This window comes from Neomonachus schauinslandi, chromosome 2, assembly GCF_002201575.2.
Source record: "Neomonachus schauinslandi chromosome 2, ASM220157v2, whole genome shotgun sequence".
Lineage (NCBI taxonomy): Eukaryota > Metazoa > Chordata > Mammalia > Carnivora > Phocidae > Neomonachus > Neomonachus schauinslandi.
The window spans coordinates 52845367-52871033 of NC_058404.1; the positions used below are offsets into that span (position 1 = coordinate 52845367).

At 44.9% G+C, this 25667-nt stretch overlaps 1 protein-coding gene across 2 annotated transcripts in view; it reads left to right on the top strand.

Moving 5' to 3' along the window:
- The first annotated feature begins 782 nt into the window (after nt 1-782).
- GATA4 (GATA binding protein 4) overlaps nt 783-25667 on the top strand; it is a 46704-nt gene continuing 21819 nt past the window's right edge. For both annotated transcript variants that reach the window (XM_021698907.1, XM_021698906.1), the window contains exon 1: nt 783-1398. In XM_021698907.1, coding sequence (XP_021554582.1) covers nt 783-1398 — 616 coding nt within the window. The remainder of the gene's footprint in view (nt 1399-25667) is intronic.

Genomic DNA, 25667 nt, shown 5'->3' on the forward strand with positions numbered 1-25667 from the left:
ATAACAATAATAATAATAATGACCTCGGTCACAACCAGTAATTACATGTCCAGTAACCGTGAAGCCCCATGTCCCTAGAGCTGCCCTCCGTAGGCTTCCCTGGAGCAGCCCCCGGCCTCCGCAAAACCAAGACCGCAGCTTCCTTCGGAAGCGCACGGCTTCCAAAGCTGGGCGCCGAGGGTGACGATTTCTTGGGTTAGCACTTCGAGAGAAGCAACCGCAAGCATAGCGAGTGTGCTCTGAATGCTCCTGATGAACTTCCCCTTTTTGTCGTTCCTCATTTAGGTAAGACCGCAGCAAGGAGGAAAGGAGGAAAAGAGCCAACCGGACTCTCCGCATTGGAACCAGCCTACCGCACCCAGCGCCGGAGTCTGCGGGTGTCCTGAAGACCGTGCGCAGCGACGGCCGCCGGCGTGACCCGAAGGCCCGTGCCCCACACAGGCGCCCAGGCACTACCCCGCCTCTTCTGCCACTCGTGGGTGCTCAGGACCTCTAGGCCTGGGGGTAGACTCAGCCCCTCCTCCAGCACCTCCAGGAAGAACTAAAAATTCAATTTGGGATTTTCCTATAAACAAGAGCCTAGAGTCTTTTTTGCTCGATGCTGGATTTAATACGTATATATTTTTGAGAGATTTTTTTTACTTTTGATTTTTGATCTTCGTTTATGTGACAGGCTCTCACCTGTACATTATTATTTTTTCTACTATTATTTTCTGTCCCTGCATTGCGCCTTGACTCGCACGTGGGAGAGAGGACTCAGAAGCTGAGAGCTCGCGGGGGCGATGTACCAGAGCCTGGCCATGGCGGCCAACCACGGCCCCCCTCCCGGGGCCTACGAGGCGGGCGGCCCTGGCGCCTTCATGCACAGCGCGGGCGCTGCGTCCTCGCCAGTCTACGTGCCCACGCCGCGGGTGCCCTCCTCTGTGCTGGGCCTGTCTTATCTCCAGGGCGGAGGCGGGGGCGCCGCGTCCGGAGCCACCTCCGGCGGCAGCTCCGGTGGGGCCCCGTCGGGTGCCGGGCCCGGAACCCAGCAGGGCAGCCCGGGCTGGAGCCAGGCGGGAGCCGAGGGAGCCGCCTACACCCCCCCGCCTGTGTCGCCGCGCTTCTCCTTCCCGGGAACCACTGGGTCCCTGGCAGCCGCCGCCGCCGCCGCCGCGGCCCGGGAAGCGGCGGCCTATAGCAGTAGCGGCGCAGCGGCGGGTGCGGGCCTGACGGGCCGCGAGCAGTACGGGCGTGCGGGCTTCGCAGGCTCCTACTCCAGCCCCTACCCCGCCTACATGGCCGACGTGGGCGCGTCCTGGGCCGCGGCCGCCGCCGCCTCCGCCGGTCCCTTCGACAGCCCGGTCCTGCACAGCCTGCCCGGCAGGGCCAACCCCGCTGCCCGACACCCCAATCTCGGTGAGTACTGAGCGCAAGCCCCCGGGCCGGCTGGGTATCGGAACAGGCTGTCCTGAGCACTGTTTGGGGCATTTAATTTTTCACAAGTGTGTGTGTAGGGTGGCGGGCGGTGGGGAAAGGGCAGGACGCGTGAGTTTCCAAGGAAAGCAAACTGGAAGACCGAAGCTGGCGGCGCCGAACGATGGCGGCGGTGAAGGTCACAGCCCCAAAGAGCCCAGATTCTGTTAAGCGAGGGCGAGCCTGCTTTCGAGATGCTTTTCTCAAAGAGAGAGGACTGCGGGGTGGCAGGGTCTGAGTGTGTCCCCATTAAGCCCCAGACGTCGGGTGTGTCTGAGCCCGCCATGCCCATCTGTAGGTGACCGCGGGAGGCCGACAGGCTCACTGGAGAGCTGGGAGGAGCAGCCCCGGGAGCCCTTGGTGGACAGCGTTAGCGATCGCGGGGTTTCTGCTCCCATTTCCTCTCGGCCCTCCCTTGGAGTCCTCAGCAGGGAACTGATTACATTGGCTAGGGCCCAAGATCTTCTGGGCCATTTGGCGGCCCAGTTGGAGGATCCTTCGCAGTGGCAGATGATTCTCCTGTCGGGATTTCACACCTGGTACAAAGGAGGGACTGGAGCAGTGGAGATGGGTTGAACTGGGGCTGGCACCCTGTGGGTGCCTGGGGGCCAGAGCGCATTGCGCACTGCGGGGGTCTGCGGCGGCGCATGTGCGGGGTGTATTGAGAGCGCACGCCTGGTCAGCGTCCGGGGACACCGGAACCCCAAAGGGGCTTCTCTATATTACCTGATTTAAATGGAGACTTTGCAGCAGCTTCCATAAGTTGAGCGTCCTCTTGTCTGTAGGTCTGAGGTTAGAAATAACAATCGTAATGGGCACAGTTTAATATTTCCTGTGAATGACAGACCTGGGAACGCCGGCAAACGTGTGCTCTCTTGCTCCGATTTACAGATTGAACAGAATCAAGTCTGAAAAAGGGTCTGGTTGCTTTGGGCTGGCAAAGTAAGGGAAGTGGCAATCACTAGTTCAAAATGCAAACGACCTGTGGCCTTGTGGAATTTCAGGAAGGGACAGGATCGGGTTTGGTTGGAGATGGCTTTTGCGGGGGAGGGGAAGCCCAGACCTGAGAAACAAAGTTAACATTTATTGACTACCTACTAAGTGCTAAATCCTTTCACATTTGTTCTCACTTTGAAGAGTAAAGCCTGTCCCTCCCAGGTTTCCAGTCTTAGGCTGGCTCTGAGAAGGGTCCCGGCTTTGAAGAGCTTTTAAATTATCCCTCTGACCCTGGGTGGCCAGGGAAGGTCCCCAGGGGGGTCCAGCCAAATACACATCCCAGGTAAACTGATTAACCGTGGAAGTGGCGCCGGGGCTGGGTCTGTGGCTCCTAGTTTCCCCCTCCCCTTCTCAGGGGAGCCAGACGGCACCCCCCCGGGGGGGAGGAGCAACTGGCTCCGGAGCCCTTTGGAGGGCCTGAGCCAGATAGCTGGCTTGAAGCATCTCCATACAATGGCAGCTGGGGGTGGGTGTGTTGGGGGCGGGGGGGGGGGGGCGCGGTGTGGCGCTTTGGCTCTGCATTCTCAGAACTCTCCGTTGTCTCTGGAACGCTCTCTCTGGAACTTACGTTTTAAAATAGGGAGAAATGGTCTCCAGAGTTCCGCTTCTTTTAACTTGTGGTGGGAGTGGAAAGGTTGCTTCTAACCCCTATAACTTGGAGTGAGAATTTGGTGTTGGATTAGGGGAAAAAAAGTTCAAAGTCCAAAAATGGAGGCTATGCTTTTCTGGTCTTCAGAGTTACAACCACAACAATGTTAAAAAAATTAAAAAAAGATACTGTATGAACGCACACAGTATTTAAATTCTAAAATGTAACCCGTACCACTTAGGAGGGTGCTGGAGTAAGTAACGTTTCCCAAATTTCAGGGTCAGCAAATGACAAGCTGACCTCCCAGGAGCACCTCCTTGCTGAGAAGTGTGGCCTGTCTTCCCAGGACTCTGCTCTGTTCCACAAGTTCAGGAAGTCCCACCTGAAAACAGCCCTTGGGTCTGGCCTAGCAGCTGGATTATCTCCTCTATACATAGCCAAGTGTGTTAAATGGTCTTCAGGAAACTTCCATGTTATCTTTGTGGGAGAACATGAGGCATGTGGAACTTGCTGGCATTCATATCTTCAGCATGTTCTGCAGGTGGCACTTACCTAAAAGCAAGTTCATTTAAAAGCAGTGCATGTAAATAAATATATATTTTTTTATCTGTTCCTCCTATCATACGGACCCTCCTGTAAATGCCTGCTAGTTTATCAAGGACCAACACTGGCATATTGGCTGATGCTGAGTGATAGAAGCATGATGACAAGTGATTACTGATTCCATGATATTTATTGAGAGCCGCTGTATGACAGGCGAATGTTCATTCAATTCCAGGTACCCCTGTGATCTTGGGCAAGTTACTTACCTATCAGTCTCGCCTCTCTTTCTGTAAAATGGGATAATCCTAACTCCTTTCAGTGTTGTCTTATATTAGACAAATATTAGGCAGTGTTTGTGAAGTAGTTGGTTTTGGCCCCTCATAAAAGATGGCTATTTTGTTAAGCAGCTACTCACTATCACGTAGTAACTTGTTTTCCTGATTTTCTCAGGACTGAGGGGTTTCCCAGGACTTGGGGGTTTTAGTGCTACACCTAGGGCAGTCCCCAATACACAGGGATGGTTGGTGACCCTAAACAGACATGAAAATGGGTAAATGACCCTGTAGCATGCTGCAGTAATGAGCTAAGAGCAAAGGAGAGAAGACAGAAGTGGTTCTTTCTTCTGTCTAGGAATCTGGAAGTCTTCACCTAAGTGGTATCATCTGCATTTGGTCTGGAAGGATAAGTAGGAGTTTGCCAGGAAAAGCACAGCACCTGCAATTAAAAAAAAAAAAAAAAGGAAAGAAAAAGAAAAGAAAATTAAACCCTCATTTGCCATCACATTTTGTAGTACCATGAAATGATACAACACAGCTTGGCTTTTGCGTAAATAATGTATTTACAGCCATAGGTAAAACCACACAGACTGATTCACTCTTCACCTCAGAAACTAGTTTCAATTTCAATGAGGAGAAATAAGGGAATAGCTTTATTTTGTTATGAAGTATTAACTGCCTCATTTTTAACAATAGTTAATATCTTGCCAGAGTTCTTATGTTGGTTATTGGAAAAGACGAAAATCAAAGTAATAAAAGCTAACAAGGGCCTCTGTAAAGCCGTGCACTTAGGTTGGAAGGAGTTATTCTGCCTTGACCGCAATGTATATGAACTCCAGCTCATTCCTAGTTCAATATGAGCCTGACCCTGAAACAGCCATTGACATCATTAATTGGGCTGCATTAATGGAATTATGTGACCTTACTGAGGGCAGGTACAGAATCTTACTCATATTTAAGTGCCAGGCACATGCTGGGCACTTGGCAAATATTTGAGTAGAGATCTAGGAGGCAGTTGCCACAGTACTCTGCCCAGGTCAAAAATACACACAGTGGCTGCTGCAGAGGCCCATTGAGGAGTCCTGGGGAAGAGGGAGCAGGGTGGGAGAGGGTTCTGGAACCCTTGAGAAACCACTGAAGCTGTTTTAGGTTGGAGAAGTTACAGGGTGTCTGAGAAAGAGAGAGAGAGAGAGAGTGACTGTGTAAAAATACCTGATGGGTGCCTGGGGGGCTCAGTAGGTTAAGCGTCTGACTTTTGTTTTCGGCTCAGATCATGATCTCAGGGTCATGAGATTGAGCCCTGTGTCTAGCTCTGGGCTCAGCAGGGAGCCTGCTGGAAATTCTCTCTCCTTCTGCCCCTCCTCTCTCTCTCTCTCTCCTTCTGCTCTTCCCCCCCCCAAATAAATAAATCTTAAAAAAAAATAATAATCTGAAAGGCAAAAGCCTATGTCCTTTTAACATTGTGTTGCTCCAGGTGAGCGAACATTAGGTTTGACACGAACACTTTCTCACACATGATTGTGGTTGTTGAAATGGAATATGGAATATGACTTCTCTTAATAATAACCCCCTGGGCACTGATAGTGCTTAAGGAGATGGTGGGTTGCCATCTGCCCGTGGAGCTGGGCAGGGAATTCTTGCATTTCAAGGGCTAGAGCCCATGTTTGTATGCACGTGAGATAGCTAGAGCAGGGTAAGAGAGCTGTGTCTCCTTGTGAAGGAACCAATCAGGGTGGTTACACAGGTATATCAGTTTGTCAGAACTCATGGAAATGCACTATTAAAACAGGAGTATTTGATTGTATGTATGTTATACCACAATAAAGCTGATTTTTGTATTAATTAATGCTTGCAGATACTTAAAGCAGAAAAGGAAACCGTGGAAATTATGTGTAAATATGCCATGAAGGAAATAGTTTTGTAGCAGATGTTACTGGAAAAGCGAAGAAAATATGCTTTATTATGAAATAATAATTCTTTGGGGTAATAGAGAAACAAGCAGTTATAATGTTGTCAAAGGATCTCAAATTTTTAAAATCATTTTAAGGGTTGATTTAAAAAAATAACATGCTGAAACACATGCATCACCCAGTGTCAGCCAGGTGGTTTCTTTAAAAGCTTTGCTTCATTCGTGGGGTCATGAGAGTTTGTTTACGGTACAGGTCAGTGGAAAACTCTCTCAAGTGTTTTCTGGATCTTTGGGGGAACTGCTTATCAATGAAGCCGGTTTCTTTCAGAGCCAGTTCATTTATATAGGGAACTTTGCAAGATCAACTCTGAAGTAGCTTGTTTGGCTAGAGAATGATTTGTCAGTCTCTGAGAAAACCGAAGTTGTTTGACTTTCCGGTTACCACCCTGAGCAGGTCAGTCAGAGCTGGGGCTGGTCTGTGCTGCTAGATTGAGAACCAATTAAGTGAGGAAGGTGTGTGCGGGGTGGCCAGGGGTGTGTCACTGCTTCCAGTGAGATCTGTCACCTGCCCAATTGTGTCCCACCAAAAGGTCAGGCCACATTTGCTAGGTACTTTCGAAGCACTCAGGTAGAATGATGCACAGGAGACAGTTTTAGATAACACTTTCTTCTGTATCCCTTCCCATTTTTTTTTTTTTTAACTTAAATGAGCTAAGAAAACAAACATACTCTGAGGCGTGGGGAAACAGGAGCTCTGATACCTGTGGGTGGGAGTGTAAATTGAAGAGCCCTTGGTGATATCCAACAAATTATAAAGTAGCTACTCTTGACCCAGAAATTTAACTTCTAGGAATTTAACTGCAAATACACTGGCACAGTTGTAGCCCTGTTTATAATAACAAAAATTGGGAAAAACCCAGGGGCGCCTGGGTAGCTCAGTCATTAAGCATCTGCCTTCGGCTCAGGTCATGATCCCAGGGTCCTGGGATCGAGCCCCACATTGGGCTCTCTGCTCAGCGGGAAGCCTGCTTCTCCCTCTCTCACTCCCCTGTTTGTGTTCCCTCTCTCGCTGTCTCTCTCTCTGTCAAATAAATAAATAAAATCTAAATGTTTATTATCAGGGAACTGTTTGTATACATATCGGACATACAAACAATAGATAGCATGTAGGCTTAAAAAATTAGGAAATTCATTATGTGATGGTATAGAGTCCTCTCCAAAGATATTTATAAGTACAGGATATGTATATTGCATGTTACTTGTGTAAATAAAAAAGAAGAAGGGCAGGGGCGCCTGGGTGGCTCATTCGGTTAAGGGTCCAACTCTTGATCTCAGCTCAGTTCTTGATCTCAGGGTCCTGAGTTCAAGCCCTATGTTGGGCTCTGTGCTGGGCGTGGAGCCTACTTAAAAAAAAGAGAGAGAGAGAGAGAGAAGAGTATATGCATTTGAAAATAATTTATCTTGGGAAATACAAGGAATTTGTAATGTCGATTGCCCATGGGGAGGATAACTAAGGAGATGAAGAATAAGGGTGGGAAAGCACTTTTACCACATATGCCTTGGAAACTTGATTTTTTTTAAGGTTTTTTTTTTTTTTTTTTCATTTAGAGAGAGAGCGAGCAGGGGAAGAGGCAGAGGGAGAGAGAATCTCAAGCAGACTCTGGGCAGAGCACGGAGCCCGATGCGGGGCTCCATTCCATGGCCCCATTCCATGGCCCTGAGCATGACCTGAGCCGAAACCAAGAGTCAGATGCCCAACCAACTACGCCACCCAGGCGCCCCTGTGGAACCTTTTGAATTTGTAACTAACTTAACCATTTTTTATTTTTATTTTTTTAAGATTATTTATTTATTTATTTTAGAGAAAGAGTGCGCGCGCATGAGAGAGAGATAGAGCACAAGCAGTGGAGAGGGAGAAGAGGCCCCCCCCCCACCCCCCAACAAGGAGCCCAATGTGGGGCTCGATCCCAAGACCCTGGGATCATGACCTGAGCTGAAGGCAGCTGCTTATCCGACTGAGCCATCCAGGCATCCCTTAACCATTTTTTAAGTCACTTCTATGTTTCTTTATTAACACATTAAATAATAAAATACTTTTAAAATATAGGGAGGTTAAAAAAATATAGGGAGGTTAAAGTTAAGTTTTATTTGATTTTATTCTTTACCATCTTAGCCATTTTTAGGTGTACAGTTTAGTTGTGTTAAATATATTCACATCATTGTGAAACAGGTTGTCAGAACTTTTCATTTTGCAAAACTGAAACTCTATACCAATTAAACAACAGCTATATCCTCCTCCCCAGCCCGTGGTAACTGCCATTTTAATTTCTGTCTCTGTGAATCGGACTATTGTAGGTACCTCATGTAAGTGAAATCATATAGTATTCATCTTTTCGTGACTGGCTTATTTCACTTAGGATAATGTCCTCAAGGTTCATCCATGTTGTAACATGTCATATGATTGCCTTCCTTTCTAACACTGAATAATATTCCATTGTATGTATATATCACATTTTTTAAATCCATTCATCCATCACGAACACTTGAGTTGTTTCCACCTCTTGTGAATAATGCTGCTGGGAACATTGGTGTGCAAAGGGAAACTTTTGAATTCTGAACCATGTGAATATATTACCAATTTAAAAAAAACATACTAAACCAATTAAGTTATCAAAGAGACATACAGCATTCATGAATTAACTTCCTGAGAGTCTCTCGCCCTCTTTCTGTTTAAAACAGGGTTCTATATTTAGAATTATAGAAGCACAGAAAAAGTACTTTGTAGTACAAATTGTTTACTGAATTTAGCTTTTGGTTTTTGCTTATCCAACAGGAGATTGCTTTACCGAGGGGACAAAAAACTCTTATCCTATGCTTAGTTATGTCTATTGGTAGCAAATCTCAGCAAATGTTAAGTTACTGGCATTGGGGCCACATAGATGGGTGCCCTTTCCTGGTGTGGCAGTTCTCCCTGAGGTTATACTGGGGCGAGAGCCAGAAAACCACTAAGGCAGTGATAGGATGATCTTAGAAAAACAAATTACCTTCCCCCAAGGCAAGTCTTTTAACCAATTCTTTTCAGCCTGTCCTTTTTTTTTAAGATTTTATTTATTTATTTGAGAGAGAGAGAGTGCGAACAGGAGCAGCAGGGGAGAGGGAGAAGCAGGCTCTCCACTGAGCAGGGAGCCCAATGCGGGACTTGATCCCAGGACACTGGGATCAGGACCTGAGCCGAAGGCTGATGCTTAACCCACTGAGCCACCCAGACGCCCCCTGAGCCTGTCCTTTTAAGGCAGTTGAGTTGTAGGGAATGTAGAGCTGAAACCGGCTGCAAATGTTGCCGCTTTTGTTTGCATAGGAAAGAGGAAGGACTGCCAGGAAAGACTGCCTGTTCTTTCATTGCCTTGCTCTAAAGGGCAATTCTTGGAGGCCCCTGGATGCTGCTGCTTTAGAACTTGACTGAGCCTTTTTGACTTTTGGAAGTATTTGTCCGGTGGTGACTTTTTTGATCTGCAAATCCTGAATAAGGTGCAGGTGATAAGGCCCTCTCATGGTTTGGGAATGGGTATCACTCTGTTCTATTGACTTTCTATGGTCCATGACATGGCGTCATGTAACACAGTCCATGAAGGCTTATTTAAACATTTTATTGGCTATCTATAGAGCTATTTTCTTTGTCTCCTTCTAAAGCAAGTAGGGAAGATAATATGGGTGGGGCTATAATAGGAATAACCCCTGATCTGTTTTAATTTGTGCAAAATAAATTTACAAGTTTGGATACATTCATGTTTGGAAACTAGCTAACAACTCTTTAGGGACCGGAGCTTCTATCTTGTGCTATATATGTGTCTGTATCTTGCTCTCTATAATGTAATTTATATATAGTAAGTTGGATCCTTTATCAAGGGTCAATGGGGAAGTTGTCAGGTGATAGGGACTTTTAAGTCCTTTTTTTTTTTTTAAAGATTTTATTTATTAGAGAGAGACACAGCGAGAGAGGGAACACAAGCAGGGGGAGTGGGAAAGGGAGAAGCAGGCTCCCCGCAGAGCAGGGAGCCCGATGTGGGGCTGGATCCCGGGACCCTGGGATCATGACCTGAGCCGAAGGTGGACGCTTAACCACTGAGCCACCCAGGCGCCCAAGGGACTTTTAAGTCCTTCTTGAGAGGCAGAAATGTGTTCTACATTTTGCAGGAGACATAACTGATCCTCAGAAAGATTAAGTAGTCTGCCCAAGTTCCCAGTGGTAGTAAGCAACAGCTCTGGCTTAGAACGCAGGGAAGCCCAATTTCTGGGACTTACATGCTTTCCTTTCATTTACCTCCTTTTGCATTTGCCAACCTTAAGATGAGGGCGCTTATCCCTTCAGTACCATAAGGTGCATCGTGGTTGAAACACTCAAACTTTAGGATTTTTTTTTTAAAGACTTTATTTACTTGAGAGAGAGCACATGAGAAAACATGGGGGAGAGGCAAAAGGAGAGGGAGAAGCAGACACCCTGCTGAGCAGGGAGCCTGCCGCTGGCTTGATCCCAGGACCCCAGGGACCATGACCTGAGCTGAAGGCAGATGCTTCACTGACTGAGCCACCAGGGGCCCCTCAAACTTTAGGATTTTCTATTACTTGGTCTCCGCCAATGTAGTTTTTCCTCTGTGTTTCTGCTCCCTACCAATGCTTCTCCAGGTACCCTATTTTCTCTAGTGGCCTTCCATCTCATTCTGATTCTGCCCACCCTATACTTGGGGAGTATGACGTTAGGAATCCCTGCCTTACTTCAACTTCCTTTTCAGCCTCCAGATTCTGCTGTGCGGCGAATTAAAGAGAGATTTCCCAGAATTCAGATCCTCCAAGCTAGAGGATTCTCTCATTCTGGGGGGGATTGCTGGCTGCAAAAGAAGGACAAAAACATACGGCTCTATCAAAAATCCTTTTCCTCAAAGAAACCTAGAACCAGCTTTTCTGTATTCCCTTTCCTCTGAAGATTCAGATATATCTGAAGATGAGAATAGGGGTATGGATGAGGACAGTGACTGAGCCCCATGGAGTTGAGCTGAGCTGAACACAGAAGCCATCGGTGGAAGCTTTCCTGTTTCTGGCAGGGGGCCTATGGTTTTATCTATTACTGCTCTGTAATCAGAATTGAGCCAGGATATTCAAGCCTCTTATCTGAATGAAGCGAATTTGGTTTTCTGGCCTTCAGCATTTTGCAGAAGTCCCAAAATTGACTTCATGACTCTAAGTATCTTTTTTTTCACCAAGGGAGGAATATAATCCAGACAGGTAAGCCATTCCATACGTTTAAAGTCATCGAAAAGCCTCTGCGAGTGGAATGTTGAGGCTGTGTTTCACTTTGCGTTGAATAGTCATAGATATACTTTATTTTGGAGGGTGAGAAATCAAGGAGATACCACCACAATATGGTAGATTATTAAACCATAGGCTTTGGGATTCCCTAATTATAGATCTTAAAATGGAATTTGATTCTTAAATTATTTTTGTAGTCTTCCCTTTTTCCTCCCGGTTTAAAGCTCCATTTTTACTTCTAGAAATCCAGTCAAACTTTATCACCTCCATTCAGAATTGATCAATAGCAACTGGTGAGCAGGTTAATTATAATCGCAGAATAAACGCTGAAGTCTCAAAGTTCACCACTTTTGCAATGTTTCCAAACCCCTCGGGGACGGTGCCAAGAGACTCTCATTGACCCATTCAGAGCAGGTGTGGGAGTTTGAACCAGGGGCAGACAATCGGATCTGATTCAAGACAACTCAATTTGGTTTCTTATCTGCAGCTTTTCCTATCTTACGATGTCTGTCATTTCAGATAAAAAAGTTCAGTCAATTGAGCTGGGAAATGGTAAGTTACGTGTTCTTCTGATAAAAGTTTTCAGAATTGTTGTTTTATCAGATTGGGTTGAAATTGTATGTTTCTGTCAAGGTCTGCAACGACCTTTTCAGATATTTTATCAGGTATTAGGTGGGGAAACCTTTTTTTTTTTTTTCATTCTCTCTTCGACCTAGCAAAGAATGACCTGACTTCCAAGATCATAAATCAAACCAGGTAAAGAGAGGCAATAATACAAGTTACCCCTCGAAATTGACTAGGTGGGGGGAAAACAAACAACAAATAAAACCTTTCCCTAGCACATAGAAAGAACTTAACTTGACCCTAAATAAAGAATGTGGTTCTTACAAAGTACACACTTAATAGGAAAATACTGCTTATTCGAAAAAAGAAAATGTTTTTCAGGTCAAAAATGGCTTCAGAAAAGCAAATAGTATTTTTTTTTTCAAATAGTATCAGTAACACTTAATTGTCCTTCTTTCATTAAACTCCATGCATGCTTAATATGGAAAAATAAAAAACTCATACACATCAGCACACAAATAGTTGGTAATCTTACCACCCAAAGATAACCACCGTTAGGCATTAATCCTTGACTTCTTGGTTACCATACATATACAGGCATGTGTATATGTATATATTTAAACAGTCATAAAAGTTACTGTTTAGTTATTTCAGCACTGAAGAAAGTTTTTAAAGATCAGTGACCCAGACTGGCTCCTGAAGTCAGATCCCTTAAGCAGAGCAAAGATGGGAAATTGGCAGAAGGAACTGCCAATAACAAATAGCCAATCAAATGGGAGAGTTGTGTGTAAAAACTTAGTTTTTCCATCTTCTAGTTTATTGTGTATATAGCCAATTTAAAGCTGGAACATATGTATATGTTTTAGGTGGTTCCCCCGTGAAGAGAGGTGACCAGTTGCAAGATATGTTGATTTGTGAGGCTCTGATTTGCTGTGAACCGTGAGCTGTAGCTTTCAACCTACTTTTTAGAAAGGGAAGTCAATGAGGTGAAGGCCCATCAGTCTGGCACTGAGGGTCCCTAGGACCCTGTCCTGTGCCCTCCAAATTTCCTGCTGCATGACTTTGGACAGCTTACCATGCCTCTCTTGGCTCCAGTGCCAACATTTGTAAGGTTCCGATATCAGTCCAGGAGCAGAAATGGTTAAGAAGGGGAAGGGCTGCTCTAGGGCCCTTTGGGGTATTTAAAATCCAGGGTATTATACTTCCCCCAGGATAATAGTTCATGTTGGCTTTGTCTTTCCTCATACCAGAACTATCCTATAACTTGTAACCTTCCTGAGCTTGCCTGGGCATCAAACTCAAATTCGTGCAGTCTCGGTAATGTCAGTTTCCATGGCCACCTGCCTCATTTGAGGCAACAGTATCTGTGAAATTTGGGGTTTGATGGGCAGTTTTATTTTTTATTAGACATAATAAAATATTTAACTCCTAAAATGTAAGAACAACTTTTGGAAACCGTGGGTTAAGTTACCTCAGAGTTGGTCTCAGTTTATTGTTCCTTTGGTTTTGCTCTTCTGTTATTACTAAACCCATTCGGCGTCCGAGTTTCTAGGAGCCCGTGGAGATCCATAGAGGGTAGAGCTCCATTCCAACCACCAGATCCAGACACATCATTTGTTTTGTCAGCCAACCACCAGCCAACAGATATTTTTGCCTGTCTCCTGTGAGCTGGGCACTTGTTAGTTTTGGGAGATCAAAAATGAGCAAGATGGCCCTCTATCCCAGCAACTTACAGTGTGGGAGGGGAGATAAAGAGTGAACGTGCCCTCTTGGTGCAGGGAGGGTGGTAGCAGGATAAGTCTGGGTTCCTCGGGAGCCATTAGCATACTTACACTGGCCCTGCCAGCCCGGACCAGGCTTCCTGGCAGAGGGGACCCCTGTGTTGTGTCCGCAAGGCAATGACTGCCTCCCCTGTATTTCCGCACCCACTCCCAATTAGAGAAGGAAGTCTGATGGAAAGGAGGCCGCATGCTAGAAGGATGTTTTAGAGGAGTTACGCATATGTGCATTAGCAGTAGGGCACACAGTAGGGCTGTGTGGTTTGTGTCTAGGCTGAGGTGGAAAGAAGGGGCAAAATTCCAGGCCAACCCTAGTTCCCAAACCAGCTCCCTGCCCTGGGAAGAAGAGGGGCCTGGTTAATCCAGGAGGCGGGGTCCCACCCTCTTTTGTAATCCCACCCACTCCTGGTACTGACTCTGGAGGTGAGGAGGGTGCCAGGAGTGGCCTCAATTAGCAATATAGATAATTACGGGGAAAAATACTGTTTATCCATCACTAGACCCCATAGGATAGATTAACCAGAGCATCTACCTCCCAGGAAGTTTCGAGGTGAAGATAAAGATTTGAAGTTCAATTCTCTTCATCCCCTAGCTTCAACAAATAGCAACTGGTGACAAGCTGTATTCCATCTATATGCCCCCCTTCCGCCATACTATGTTATTTTGAAGGAAATTCCAGACAACTTATCATTTCATCTATAAATACTTATGTATGAAAAGATATAAGGACACTTAAAAAAATATATAGCCCCAATGCCCGCATCACCCTGATTTGAATTAACTATCACTCCTTAATATCATTAAGTGTCCAGTCAGTGTTCAAATTTTCTACTTGTCTAAATTTCTTAGATTATTTGTCCAAATCAGGTCCATATGTTGCCTCTATTGATGTGTCTCTCAAGTTTCTTTTATTTATTTATTATTTATATTTTTATTTTATTGTTTTTAAAGATTTTATTTATTTATTTGACAGAGAGAGAGAGAGCACAAGTCGGTAGAGAGGCAGGCAGAGGGAGAGGGAGAAGCAGGCTCTGCTCTGAGCAGGGAGCCCGATGTGGGACTCGATCCCAGGACCCCAGGATCATGACCTGAGCTGAAGGCAGCCGCTTAACTGACTGAGCCACCCAGGCGCCCCTCAAGTTTCTTTTAATCTGTAGGCTCTCCTTTCAACCTTTCTTCTTTTTCTTGCAATATATTTGCTAAAGAAATTAGGCTTTTCCTGTAGATTTTTCCTACTCTACAGCCTCGATTTTGTTGATTGCATTTCCTTCATGACATTTAACATATTCCTCTGTCCTCCTGTTTTTTCATGTAAATCTGTAATTGGAAAAATACACTTGATCACATTCAGCAATCATTGATGGACATTGCCTAGATCCATTTTTCCATTAGGGGTTGCAAATGGTGATATTCTAATGCACTCATTTATTAGCTGAAATACATCCGTAACAATAAAAAATACTTCAGTTACCAAATATTTGGTTAGCCTGAGATACAGTTTGTATAGGAAAGGCAGGATGAATGCTTGCTGCTTTCACTTTACTTTTCAAAATAACGAATTAGTTCCCTGACATCCTTCAAAGATTACCAATGAGGTTTTTTTTGTTTTTTTTTTTAAGATTTTATTTATTTGACAGAGAGAGACACAGCGAGAGAGGGAACACAAGCAGGGGGATTGGGAAAGGGAGAAGCAGGCTTCCCGCCGAGCAGGGAGCCCGATGCGGGGCTCGATCCCAGGACCCTGAGATCATGACCTGAGCCGAAGGCAGTTGCTTAACCAACGGAGCCACCCAGGTGCCCTGAATTTTTTTTTTTAGTATCGTTAAGAATTCAGAGATTTAAACATATATGATGTGTTATAATCCATGTAGCTATTATACTGATTGAAGCTCAGATTGTTCTGTCTTTGCCAGTGGGAACCTGTCCAAATTGGCTCCTGAGTTCTTTTGATAAAATCTTAGTTTGATCCTTTCCTGCTTTCCATACAACAAAATATTCCAAGCTCTTCTTAGCATCTTCTCCTCCCAGACCTGCATTTGGCCTTTTCTCTAGGAAGTGCTCGCTCGTTTTAGTGAGGAACGGTATTTGGACACCACTCCTAGAGCTAGCTCCGCTAGTTGTGTTTTTTGCTCTTGGGTTAGTCATTCCATATAGAGTCAGGAAAAACTTCCTCCATCCCATCCAAATTTATCTTATGATACTACACTTCTGATTGAAATTTAGGACTAAAATGCTTTTACTTCCTTTTATGCATCCTTTTTTAACTGTGCTAAGATATACACAACATAAAATTGACCATTTTAACTATTTTTAAGTGTACAGCTCAGTGGCATTAAGTGAATCCACATTACGGTGCAGCCATCACCCACCATCCCTCTCCAGAACTTCTTTCCCATCTGAAACTGTGTATCCATTCCCCCTTCCCCCAGCCCCTGGCAGCCACCCTTCTCCTTTCTGTCTCTATGAATTTGATCCTAGTTACTTCAGGTATGTGAAATCATACAGTATCTGTCCTTTTGTGTCTGGATTATTTCACTTTGCATAATGTTCCCCAGGTTCGCCCCTGTTGTGGCACGTGTCAGAATGTCCTTCCTTTAAAGGCTGAATAATATCCCATTGTATGTATACACCACATTTTGTTTATCCATTCATCTGTGATGGACCCTTGGGTTGCTTCTGCCTTTTGGCAATTGTAAACAATGCTGCTGTGAACATGGGTCTACACATAATCTGTTTGAGTCCCTGCTTTTGGTTCTTTGGGACATACACCCAGAAGTGGAACTGTGGGGTAATAGGGTAATTCTGTGTGGTGTTGAGGAGCCACCATACTGTTTTCCATGGAAGCTGTACCTTTTTACATCTTTCATGCATCTTTACAGCTATAACTTTTTTCATCCACGCCCAAAATTACATTATCAACCACCCCAACATAATTTCACATTTGCTATATGCCCTAATATCCATAGAGTCTCGGATATAAAACATCAACACTTTGACTGACAGTCTGTTACCGAAACCACTTTTGTGCATTTGTTTTGGTCATGCCTTGCCTTGCTTTTGGGGTTACCACCAGGGTTTCCACCTTTTGGCTTTGTACCCCTCTTCAACTACTTGAGCTGGGATATTCCAGGTAGACTCCCCCTGCGTCTTGCCTCTTGATGTGGTGCTCCACCCCAGATGGTCACATTGGGCATTTTGGACATTATCACCCGTTACTCACCTGTTTCTCGCACTGCTTGGCATGGAGACAGAAAGCAGTGGCTCAATGAGAGGCTGTTAGAAGTATTGTCCAGCCTGGAGAATGAGTGAGTAAAGGCAAAAGACATGGAAGGAAAGGCAAGAGAAAATCATCAGGCCAGATTGGCCAAAGAAGGGCATGGGTGAAAACCATGGTAATGACCTCATTATCTTTCTTTTGAGTTTCTACAGCCTTAGTTGGAGGACAAAGTGGTGTGGGAGGTATGTGTAAGATGACTTTCATGCACCTCTTATCCCCCCAGTTTACAGAGGCCCGGGGGTGGTCATCTTGAAGTTGCCCACCTGGAAACCGCATTCGAGTTTGCTTCATTTCTTTTGGATTTTGAGCCGTTCTTCCGTGTTGTCATGGAGAGTGAGTCCTACTGTATAGACCTCCTGCTTAGCTGATAATCTCCTGGTGGGGGTGGGGGGTGCGAAGGAGGGGACACATAGTAGCAAATGGGACACAAGATCAAGGCAGGAACCCTGGGATTGAGGCCTCACATCAACTGACCACTCATGTGGACCAAGTCATTTCTTCATTCTCTGGGATTCTACTACCCATCAGGAACTCGTACCCCCCCCCCCTTTTTTCTTTTTTTGCCCAGTACCTTAATTTGCTGGATTGAAAAAGTCTGGGGTAACTTGAATAGGGAATTTAGTGAATTGGTGAGTACAGATTCTCACCCCACATTTCGCATTTAAGCCTCCTCCATGGCCCAGGGACTGGGGGATCTGATTAATCACTTTCCCCTTCTGCTTGGCAGCCTCTGACTGCTGGGTCAGCCTGGAAAATAAATGGCACTTCGAGGAAGGACACCAGGCAGGAACTGGGAGTCTCTTATTTGACTGCTTTCCTATGGAGAGAAGAACACATTCTGTATTTCTGGAAAGTCCCTTGGGTTTTACCGCTTCGGCTCAGTGGGTCTTGGTCTTTGACGGGAAGGCCAGGATAATTGGAGCTTCCGAATCTAGCTCTTGACTCTAGAGGGCAGAGTTGCTGCTGTCTCTCCTGGTGGTGAAGAGCATGGACCCTGGAGCACTGCACACTGGGAGTATGTCCCGATGTTAGCGATTATTACCCAGCACCTTGGCAAACAGTATCTAATATCTGATGGTCTTGGTTTTTTTTCTTTCTACCCTAATAATTCCCTAATGGCTTTTTATGCAGACAACTTTTTTCTCTTGTTCTCACTCACTTGACTGTGGAAGAACTGGAAACAAACAAGGAAGAATCAAGGAAGATAGGATCACACTGCCTCTTGGTATCAAAGAGGGAGCAGAAGGTGGATCTTGTGAAAGCTGGAATGAGATCTCTCATTGGAATCTCTGCAGTGGGCTTATCTATGCAGGCAGCCTTTTTTTTTTTTTTTTGAAGATTTTATTTATTTATTTGTCAGAGCACAAGCAGGGGGAGCGGCAGGCAGAGGGAGAAGCAGACTCCCTGCTGAGTGGGGAGCCCGTGGGACTCAATCCTAGGACCCCAGGATCATGACCTGAGCTGAAGGCAGATGCTTAACCAACTGAGCCACCCAGGTGTCCCTGCAGGCAGCCTTTGACATATCTCCAGGCAGAACTCCCAAGAATCAAATAGGGCCAATGTTCTCACTGTATCTTATGGTGCTATCTTTTTATTTGGATTATAGTTCCAGTAGACTGGAAGTGTTTTCAGGGTATACCTCATTCATTTTGGTGTTTGAGATACAATTAAATGGTAAATACTAAATAAATGTTCATTATCTGAAAAGATAAATTCTGGAACTCATCCGAAAGTGTATGTATGGGCCCTTGGACTCCCATACTCATACCTGCGGTCGGGCCCAAAACTGAGACATTGAGCGGGAGGAGAGGATGCATCCTTGTAAGGGGAGGAACCTGAGAGACAGAAGTCCAGGTATGAGCATGTCCCCATCCATGACCAGTTTTACAGGGAGAGGGGCCTGGCATGGGTTGGGGGAGAAAGGAGATCGAGGGGTTGTTAAGAATCTTACAAAGGCAGAAGGCCAGGAGGAGAGAGAAGAGCATGGAAGACCCCAGGGGTCTTCCCAAAGGTAGCAACAAGGGAAGAGGCAGCTAAGGGTGAGGGACATGCAGGTGAGGTTTCCAGGACACAGGTGGCATGGGCTTGAGGCTGTGGGCTCATCACCCTGATTGAAGCCTTGGGAACAGGGGAGAGCAATAGGGGCAGAGGAAATCTGCAGAGCTGAACTTTTGCTCTGCTGAAGGTGGGAGGGGAGTGTGGGGCAGTCCAGGGTAACAGATGTTGGGTAAGAGAAGCCAGGAAAGGAAGCTAAAAATATGGTTAGGTGCCCTCCATGTTTTACCTTTTGAAAATCACCTGGGTTCATTCCTTGATCCTATGGTGCTCTGCTGGGACCTGATGGTGCCCCCTTGGGCTTCCTAAGCGCCCCCCCCAAAGTCTTCACATCTTATCAGTGTTCTGCCCCTAGAGCCAGATCGATTATAATCTTTCCCTACCAGTTTACAGAGCCTCATAGAATTTTGCTCATCGAGTCTGTCTTTTCCTACCTACTGAGTGCCCGAATCCACTGTGTTCCCTCCTCCCCGCTTTGAACAGATTCCCAAGATCCTTCTTAGAGAGCCTCTTGAGGCACCAGGGAGAGTTTTGTGTATACGAGTGACTGCCTCTCAACCTCATCATAACAGACAGGCTCAGGAACTCAAAGAGTCTCTGTAGAAACAAACTCTCCCATCAGACTCTGTTTAAAGGGTGTAAGTGCCTTTTGATTTGGGTAGGAGGCTGGTCTCGCCTGCCTGAAGTGCTTCACAGAGGTGACAAGACACTCTCCTTCGGGGAATGTTGATATTAAGTTTCCTGCCCTGTGTAAACACAGCTCCAGGAATGGCATTAATAAAGGGGACCCTTTCCCCAGGGCGAGGCAGAAGGGGCTGTCAGGGGGAGAAGGACAGAGAAGACAGATCTGCTGGGGAGGGGGCAGCTGGCCATCTCACAGCTGTTCGTGGTGAAGGCAGAGCCCATTAGCCAGACTTTCACTCATCACTTTCAAAATTTTTGCTTCTATTCCTTGTTGGGACCTCCAACTTTTTACTATGGGGCAGCTGATAGTAGGAGGGGCAGAAGCATCCCGTGGTTAGGGTCTGGGGTCCGGACCTGATTTACAATTCTAGCTCTTCTTGCAGTGTTCCCCAGTTATCATGTGCATATGATTGAATGAAAGCCACTTCATAGTGTTATTGTGAGTAATAGGAAATAGCGTTCATAAACCATCGTATTTGACACGCAGGGAGTATTTTTAAATATTAGCCATTAGTCACCCATTAGTAAATGTTCACAATTATCATTAAAGGGACCAAATAGGTTCTGTTTTGTCCCAGTAATAAAGGGCAGGGTTAGGTTGCTACCAAGTTGAATTAAATGAGGGTTTTAGAATTTGCCCTCATTCTCAGTGTTAATCTACACTTAGGGACATAGACCCCACATCCAACTTAGTTGTGTCTATAATTCCTTCCACATAGGGGGGCCTTTTACATAAACAGAGGCTAATTGGGGTTGTAGATACCTGAAGTGTGACTTTTGTCATAGCTTTAGAATATTTTAAAACTCCTCCTAAGGGAGCTGGAACCAGTTGTCTGCCTCTAGTGATCTCACTAGATATGGGAAAAAACCACGCTGAGTTGTGCTCAGAAAGAAAAGGTGGTGTGGCTGCTGCCAGGGAGGGCGTGTGTGTGCTTGTGCTTGGAGAAAGCCATGATGGGGTCTGTCTCTGGGAATCTCTGAGAATAAGTGAGACCCCCCTCCCCCGCTCCTTCCACCGTGAACTGCTTCCTAGAGCCTCTCCTAGGGTCCGAATCCAGCACCACTATGGTTAACATGATCACAGCGCTACCTTGTGTTTGCTGAGAGCAGGGGGCAAGTCGCTTGCATTGTGGGTTTCTGCCAGGAAATGCGTCTAACCGAGGGGGCTGCCAGACTGTGAGGGTTTGGAGAAAGATAGGAAGAAGAGGACGAGTGGCTTATTCGTTCATTTTGTAGTTATTCTAATAACCTGATGTATACACCTGCCTGGGCATTCGTCTCTGACTGATATTATGGGCTGGAACCAGGACCTAGGTCTCTTTGTGCCTTTGCCTCTGAGAGGAGAGATGTGGACTTGGTGTCCATCTGAGAAGTGATCTGGCTGTCTTCCCAGGAGTATTGGTGGAAGCTGCACACTGTCCACATGGGCTTTCTAGGCTTCCAATTCTTTTGCAAAAATGAATGAATGGGAACGGGAGGGTGAAGACTTGTGGGGGTGTTTTAATGACTCTACCGAAAATAGGAGTAGAAGGTGAAAAACAGGAACAAGTGAATTACTTGTGCTGTTATTTTCAGGAGCGGGGCCCTTTGGCCCTCCATTTTGGACTGAGGACAACAACTGGTTAGAAGCAGCCAAGAGGAGAATGAAGCCTGGGTCTCCATTCGCAGCCATGTGAATGGCCTGACCAGCCGCCGGGCAGTTTGGAGAGATCTGGTGGTAGCATCGAGGCCTAGCACACACTCTGAGAGCTTACGGTGTTCACCGCTCTCTTCTCGCATTGTTTCATTATTTATTCGCAACAACTGTCCTGCGGGCAGGAGTTGCAATGTCTGTTAAGCAGGTGAACTGACTGAGGCTGCAAGGTGCCTGAGGCCACAAGGGCACTGAGGCTGGTGGCCTCGAGTCAGCCTGACATCCCAGGCCCGTGCCTTCCCATTCCCTGCATCAGCTGCACTGAGGGCGCACGTCCTCCCATTTCAAGGATTTGTACGTGCTGAGGTCACCAGACGTGCTCCTGAGCAGCTCTATCAGGGCTGGGCTACTTGGGCAGTCTTCCTTCCCTCAGGGTCTCGCCGCCACAGGATTTTCTTTTCATCCTGGCTTTACTGCAGCTACTGCTACCTCTGAGTTTCTTCCTGGAAGGCCGAGTCTTAGGAATGACTCTGCCATGAGGACTCTCCCCAGCTGGGTCATCTTTTTTGTAAAGATGAATACATTATTGACCAAAAAGAGAGAGACACAGTAGCCAAAAGGTGGAAGCAACTCAGGTGTCCCTAGATGGATGAATGAATGAACAGAATGTGGTATATACATACAATGGAATATTTGTTCAGAAAGGAAGGAAATTCTGACATAGTCTACAACATGGATGAACCTTGAAAACATTATGCTAAGTGAAATAAGCCAGCCACAAAAAGACAAGTTCTGGGGCACCTGGGTGGCTCAGTTGGTTAAGTGTCCAATTCTTGATTTGGGCTCGGGTCATGATCCCAGGGTTGTGAGATTGAGCCCCGCATCGGACTCCATGCTCAGCACCGAAGTCTGCTTGAGATCCTCTCCCTCTGCCCCTCCCCACCCCCTCTTGCATTCTCTCTCTCTCTCTCTCTCTCTAAAATAAGGGGGGAAAAAAAAGACAAATTCCATATGATTCCACTTATATGAAGTGCTTAGAGTAGTCAAATCCATAGGGACAGGATGTAGAATGGGGGTTACCAGGGGCTACTAGGGAGAAGGGAGTTATTTAACAGGTACCGTTTCAGTTTAGCAAGATTAAAGAGTTCTGGAGATGGGTTGCGCCGCAGTATGAATATACTTAACACTATTGAATTGTACACTTAAAAATGGTTAAATGGTACTTTAGTGTTACGTATATTTTACTACAATTGAAAATAAAAAAAACCAAAGAGACGATGCGAAAGTTTAGTGAATAGAGAGTAAACTGTAAAACTTCTCTCTCCTCAAGACCACATTCTATAACCTTCTCCAAAGGTGTGAGCAGTATGAATGTAATAGTTGGTAGTACTGTCCTTCCTGAGTTTGTTGTACCAGACGCTTTTCTGTAGCAGCTTCACACTTTTCCTTAGATGTCTGCCAAGTAAGTGAAAGCTGTAAAAGGATGCACTGAACGACTAGACCTTTGTCATCAAATATGCTCCAGGAGCGCTGGGACTCGGCGGTGGTGTTTTGGATAGGAGGAAGAAAGGCCGAGAGCTGAGCTCAGCACAGCCTCTGTGCAGGGAATCTCCACTTCTAGACTAGAGTGCAAAAGGAGAGAGAAAATAAAACTAACTCAATAAACAAGGTATGAAATATAGCCTGATCTCTGTGTGCTTATAATTTGGCTTAGGAGCAAAATGTAGTTTGGTAGAAAAGAATAAAATAACACTGAATGATTTAAATGATACTTTGTGACAAGAATAAAATAGGTAATTCAGTATCGATGTGATTGATTGTCAAGTAAACCCATGGAAGTGCTGGGTTAGTCTAGGAAGTCCAGTGAGCCGAGAGGAGCCGGTGATAGGATTTGAGAAGGATGTATTGTGAAGAAGGGGGGTGGACACTTTGTGTGAAAGAAGCAGAGGAAAGGTTTGCTTTCTCCCAGACCTCCCTGAACACCAACAAATCAGGTTAAAAAACCAAACCGAACCCCCAAAAGTAAAAATTTCATCTCCAGTGAGAGTAGGAAACAACTCCTACCCCCATCTATAGAAATACTATCAAATACAATGGAAATTCGGACCACACTGAGGATCCATACCTCTCAGCTCTCCAGCAGGCTGTAAAGTTCCCAGGTAAGAACATAAATGGGAATGGAAAGAAAGAGGCAGTGTATTCATTATCTGCAAATGAGAGAATGGTCAGCTTTGGTAAACAGATCTGTAAGATCGCTATGGAGAAAGCTATCAAAACTGCTAAAGGATGTAAAAGAAGACATGACTAAATGGCAAAAGATACTATGTTCTTGGATGGAAAATATAGCAGTGTTCTTTCTTCCAAATGCCCCAAGCAAATCCATCAATTTAATGCAGTCCCAGCAAACATCCCAACAGGATTTCTTTCTTTTTTAAAAAATATTTTATTTATTTATTTGAGAGAGAGTGAGGGAGGGAGCACGAGTGGGAGGGAGGGACAGAGGGAGAAGCAGACCCCCCGCTGAGCAGGGAACGCGATGTGGGGCTCGATCCCAGGACCCAGAGATCCCGACCTAAGCCGTAGGCAGCTGCTTAATCGAGGCACCCCCCAGCAGGATTTCTTAAATGCAGTTTGTCAAGCTGATTGTCAAATTTATATGGAAGACTTATTGTACAAGAATAGCTGAGATAATTTTTATAAAAAAGACAAAAGGGAGAAGTTGCCCTGTCAGAAATCAGAAAAGATGAAAATAAATAGGTCCTGGGGCAGAAATTAATGCAGTGATGTTCATTACAGCCCTCTTGTGTGCAGTAGTGAAAAATGGCCTGCCAAAATACGGCCCAGGCATAAGAAATGGGGAAGCTGTGGCATAAAAAGACGGCCATTGAGCATTGGATCCTTTCAAATATCAAAGTACAGCTAAACAACTGTAGGAAGTATGGAACAGAATGTAAGTGGCATGTACCTTGTTTTGTTTTGTTTTTCTAAGTGAAGTCTATACCCAGTGTAAGGCTCTAACTAACAATCTCAAGATTAAGAGTTGCATGCGCCACCGACTGAGCCAGCCAGGCACCCCATAAGTGTCATGTACCTTTACAATGTAGAACTAAAAAAAATAAAAAAATAAATAAAAATGAAATGTAGAACTAATAAATCTTCTTAAAAGAGTGAGGGTAGATCTGTACTGATATGGGAGGATGTCCAAATAGATGTGCTTCCATGAAAAAATGAAGCTGCAGAAGAGTTCTTAGGGTATGATCTCATTTGTGTTCAGGCAAATGGTCCTGTTCTTCCCACCAGCCCCTTCCTGGGGGAGGGTTATATCCTCCACCCTGATCACACAAGCTTGCCTGTGATACCTGCTTTGATTAGTGACATGGGACTAGAAGTCAATTGTACAGCTTCCAAGCAGAGGTTTCAAAAGCCATTATGTGGTTCTGACATAACTTTTTGCCCCCTGCCATGAGGCTGGCAAGACCCAGATAGAGGTTGGACCTTCAGCCTGGATCCCAGAGTCTGACAGAACTTCAGCCCATTTGCAGCTGACCTGTCATGTGGAACAGCAAAAAAATAAATCTTTAATATAGTAAGCCAGTGAGATATTGGGGGCAGTTTGTTATAGCATAACTTAGCAAAAGCTAATTGATACATTGTTAAACAGAACCCAAACCAAACATAAGTGTTTTATAAATATATTTTTAAGCATGTCTATACATGTCTAATATACCCTAGAGAAACTTTTCTTATGTATATAAACAGATATGAACAGGGATGACTACTGCAGCATTTATTACAATGAAAATTGAAAAACAACCTGAATATACATCAATAAGGAAATGAAAAATTAAATATGATATGTTAATATAGTGGAAAACTATAAAAGCAACTCAAAGTACCTCCATGCTTATCAACATAATTAAAACTCAGAAACAGAATAATAGGCAGAAAATAAAACTTGCGTGTTATTTCTATGGAGTTTAAAACATGCAAGAATATTATGTATTGTTTGAAAAAATACAAACATATTGCAAGAGTAAAAACATTCACATGAATCATAAACATGACATTCAAAATAGAGGTTATTTCCACTGAAGGAAGGAAGAGGCTGGGATGATGGGAGGCACAGAGGAATGAACTGTATTTGCAGTGTTTTTTTTTTTTTTTCCTTTACAAATATCTGAAGCAAATATGGTAAAATATTAAGATGGACAAAGCTAGGTGGTGAGTTTAAGAGTGCTTTTATATTCTTTTTTCTCAATTATTGAAACACTTCGTATTTTTTAAAAAAGTAAATTTATAAATGTGATGTACAGTGTGAAGGCATTCAAGTAAATTTAAAAAACAAAAAACCAGACTTATGCTGTTGAGAGGTGCATATACATGTGTGTCAAAATACAAGAATGAATTGGAAGGATATATTCCAAATTCAAAATAGTGACTGGATAAGAGATGGTGACAGGGATTATTATTTTATTCTTGGTACTTCTATGTAATTTCTAAATTTTTAAAATAAAATTATAATTAATAAGATACAAAATGTTTGAAAAGATAGAAAAATTGTTAGCCGCCATTGCCTCGGAGGGAGTGTGATATTGGTAATGGTGG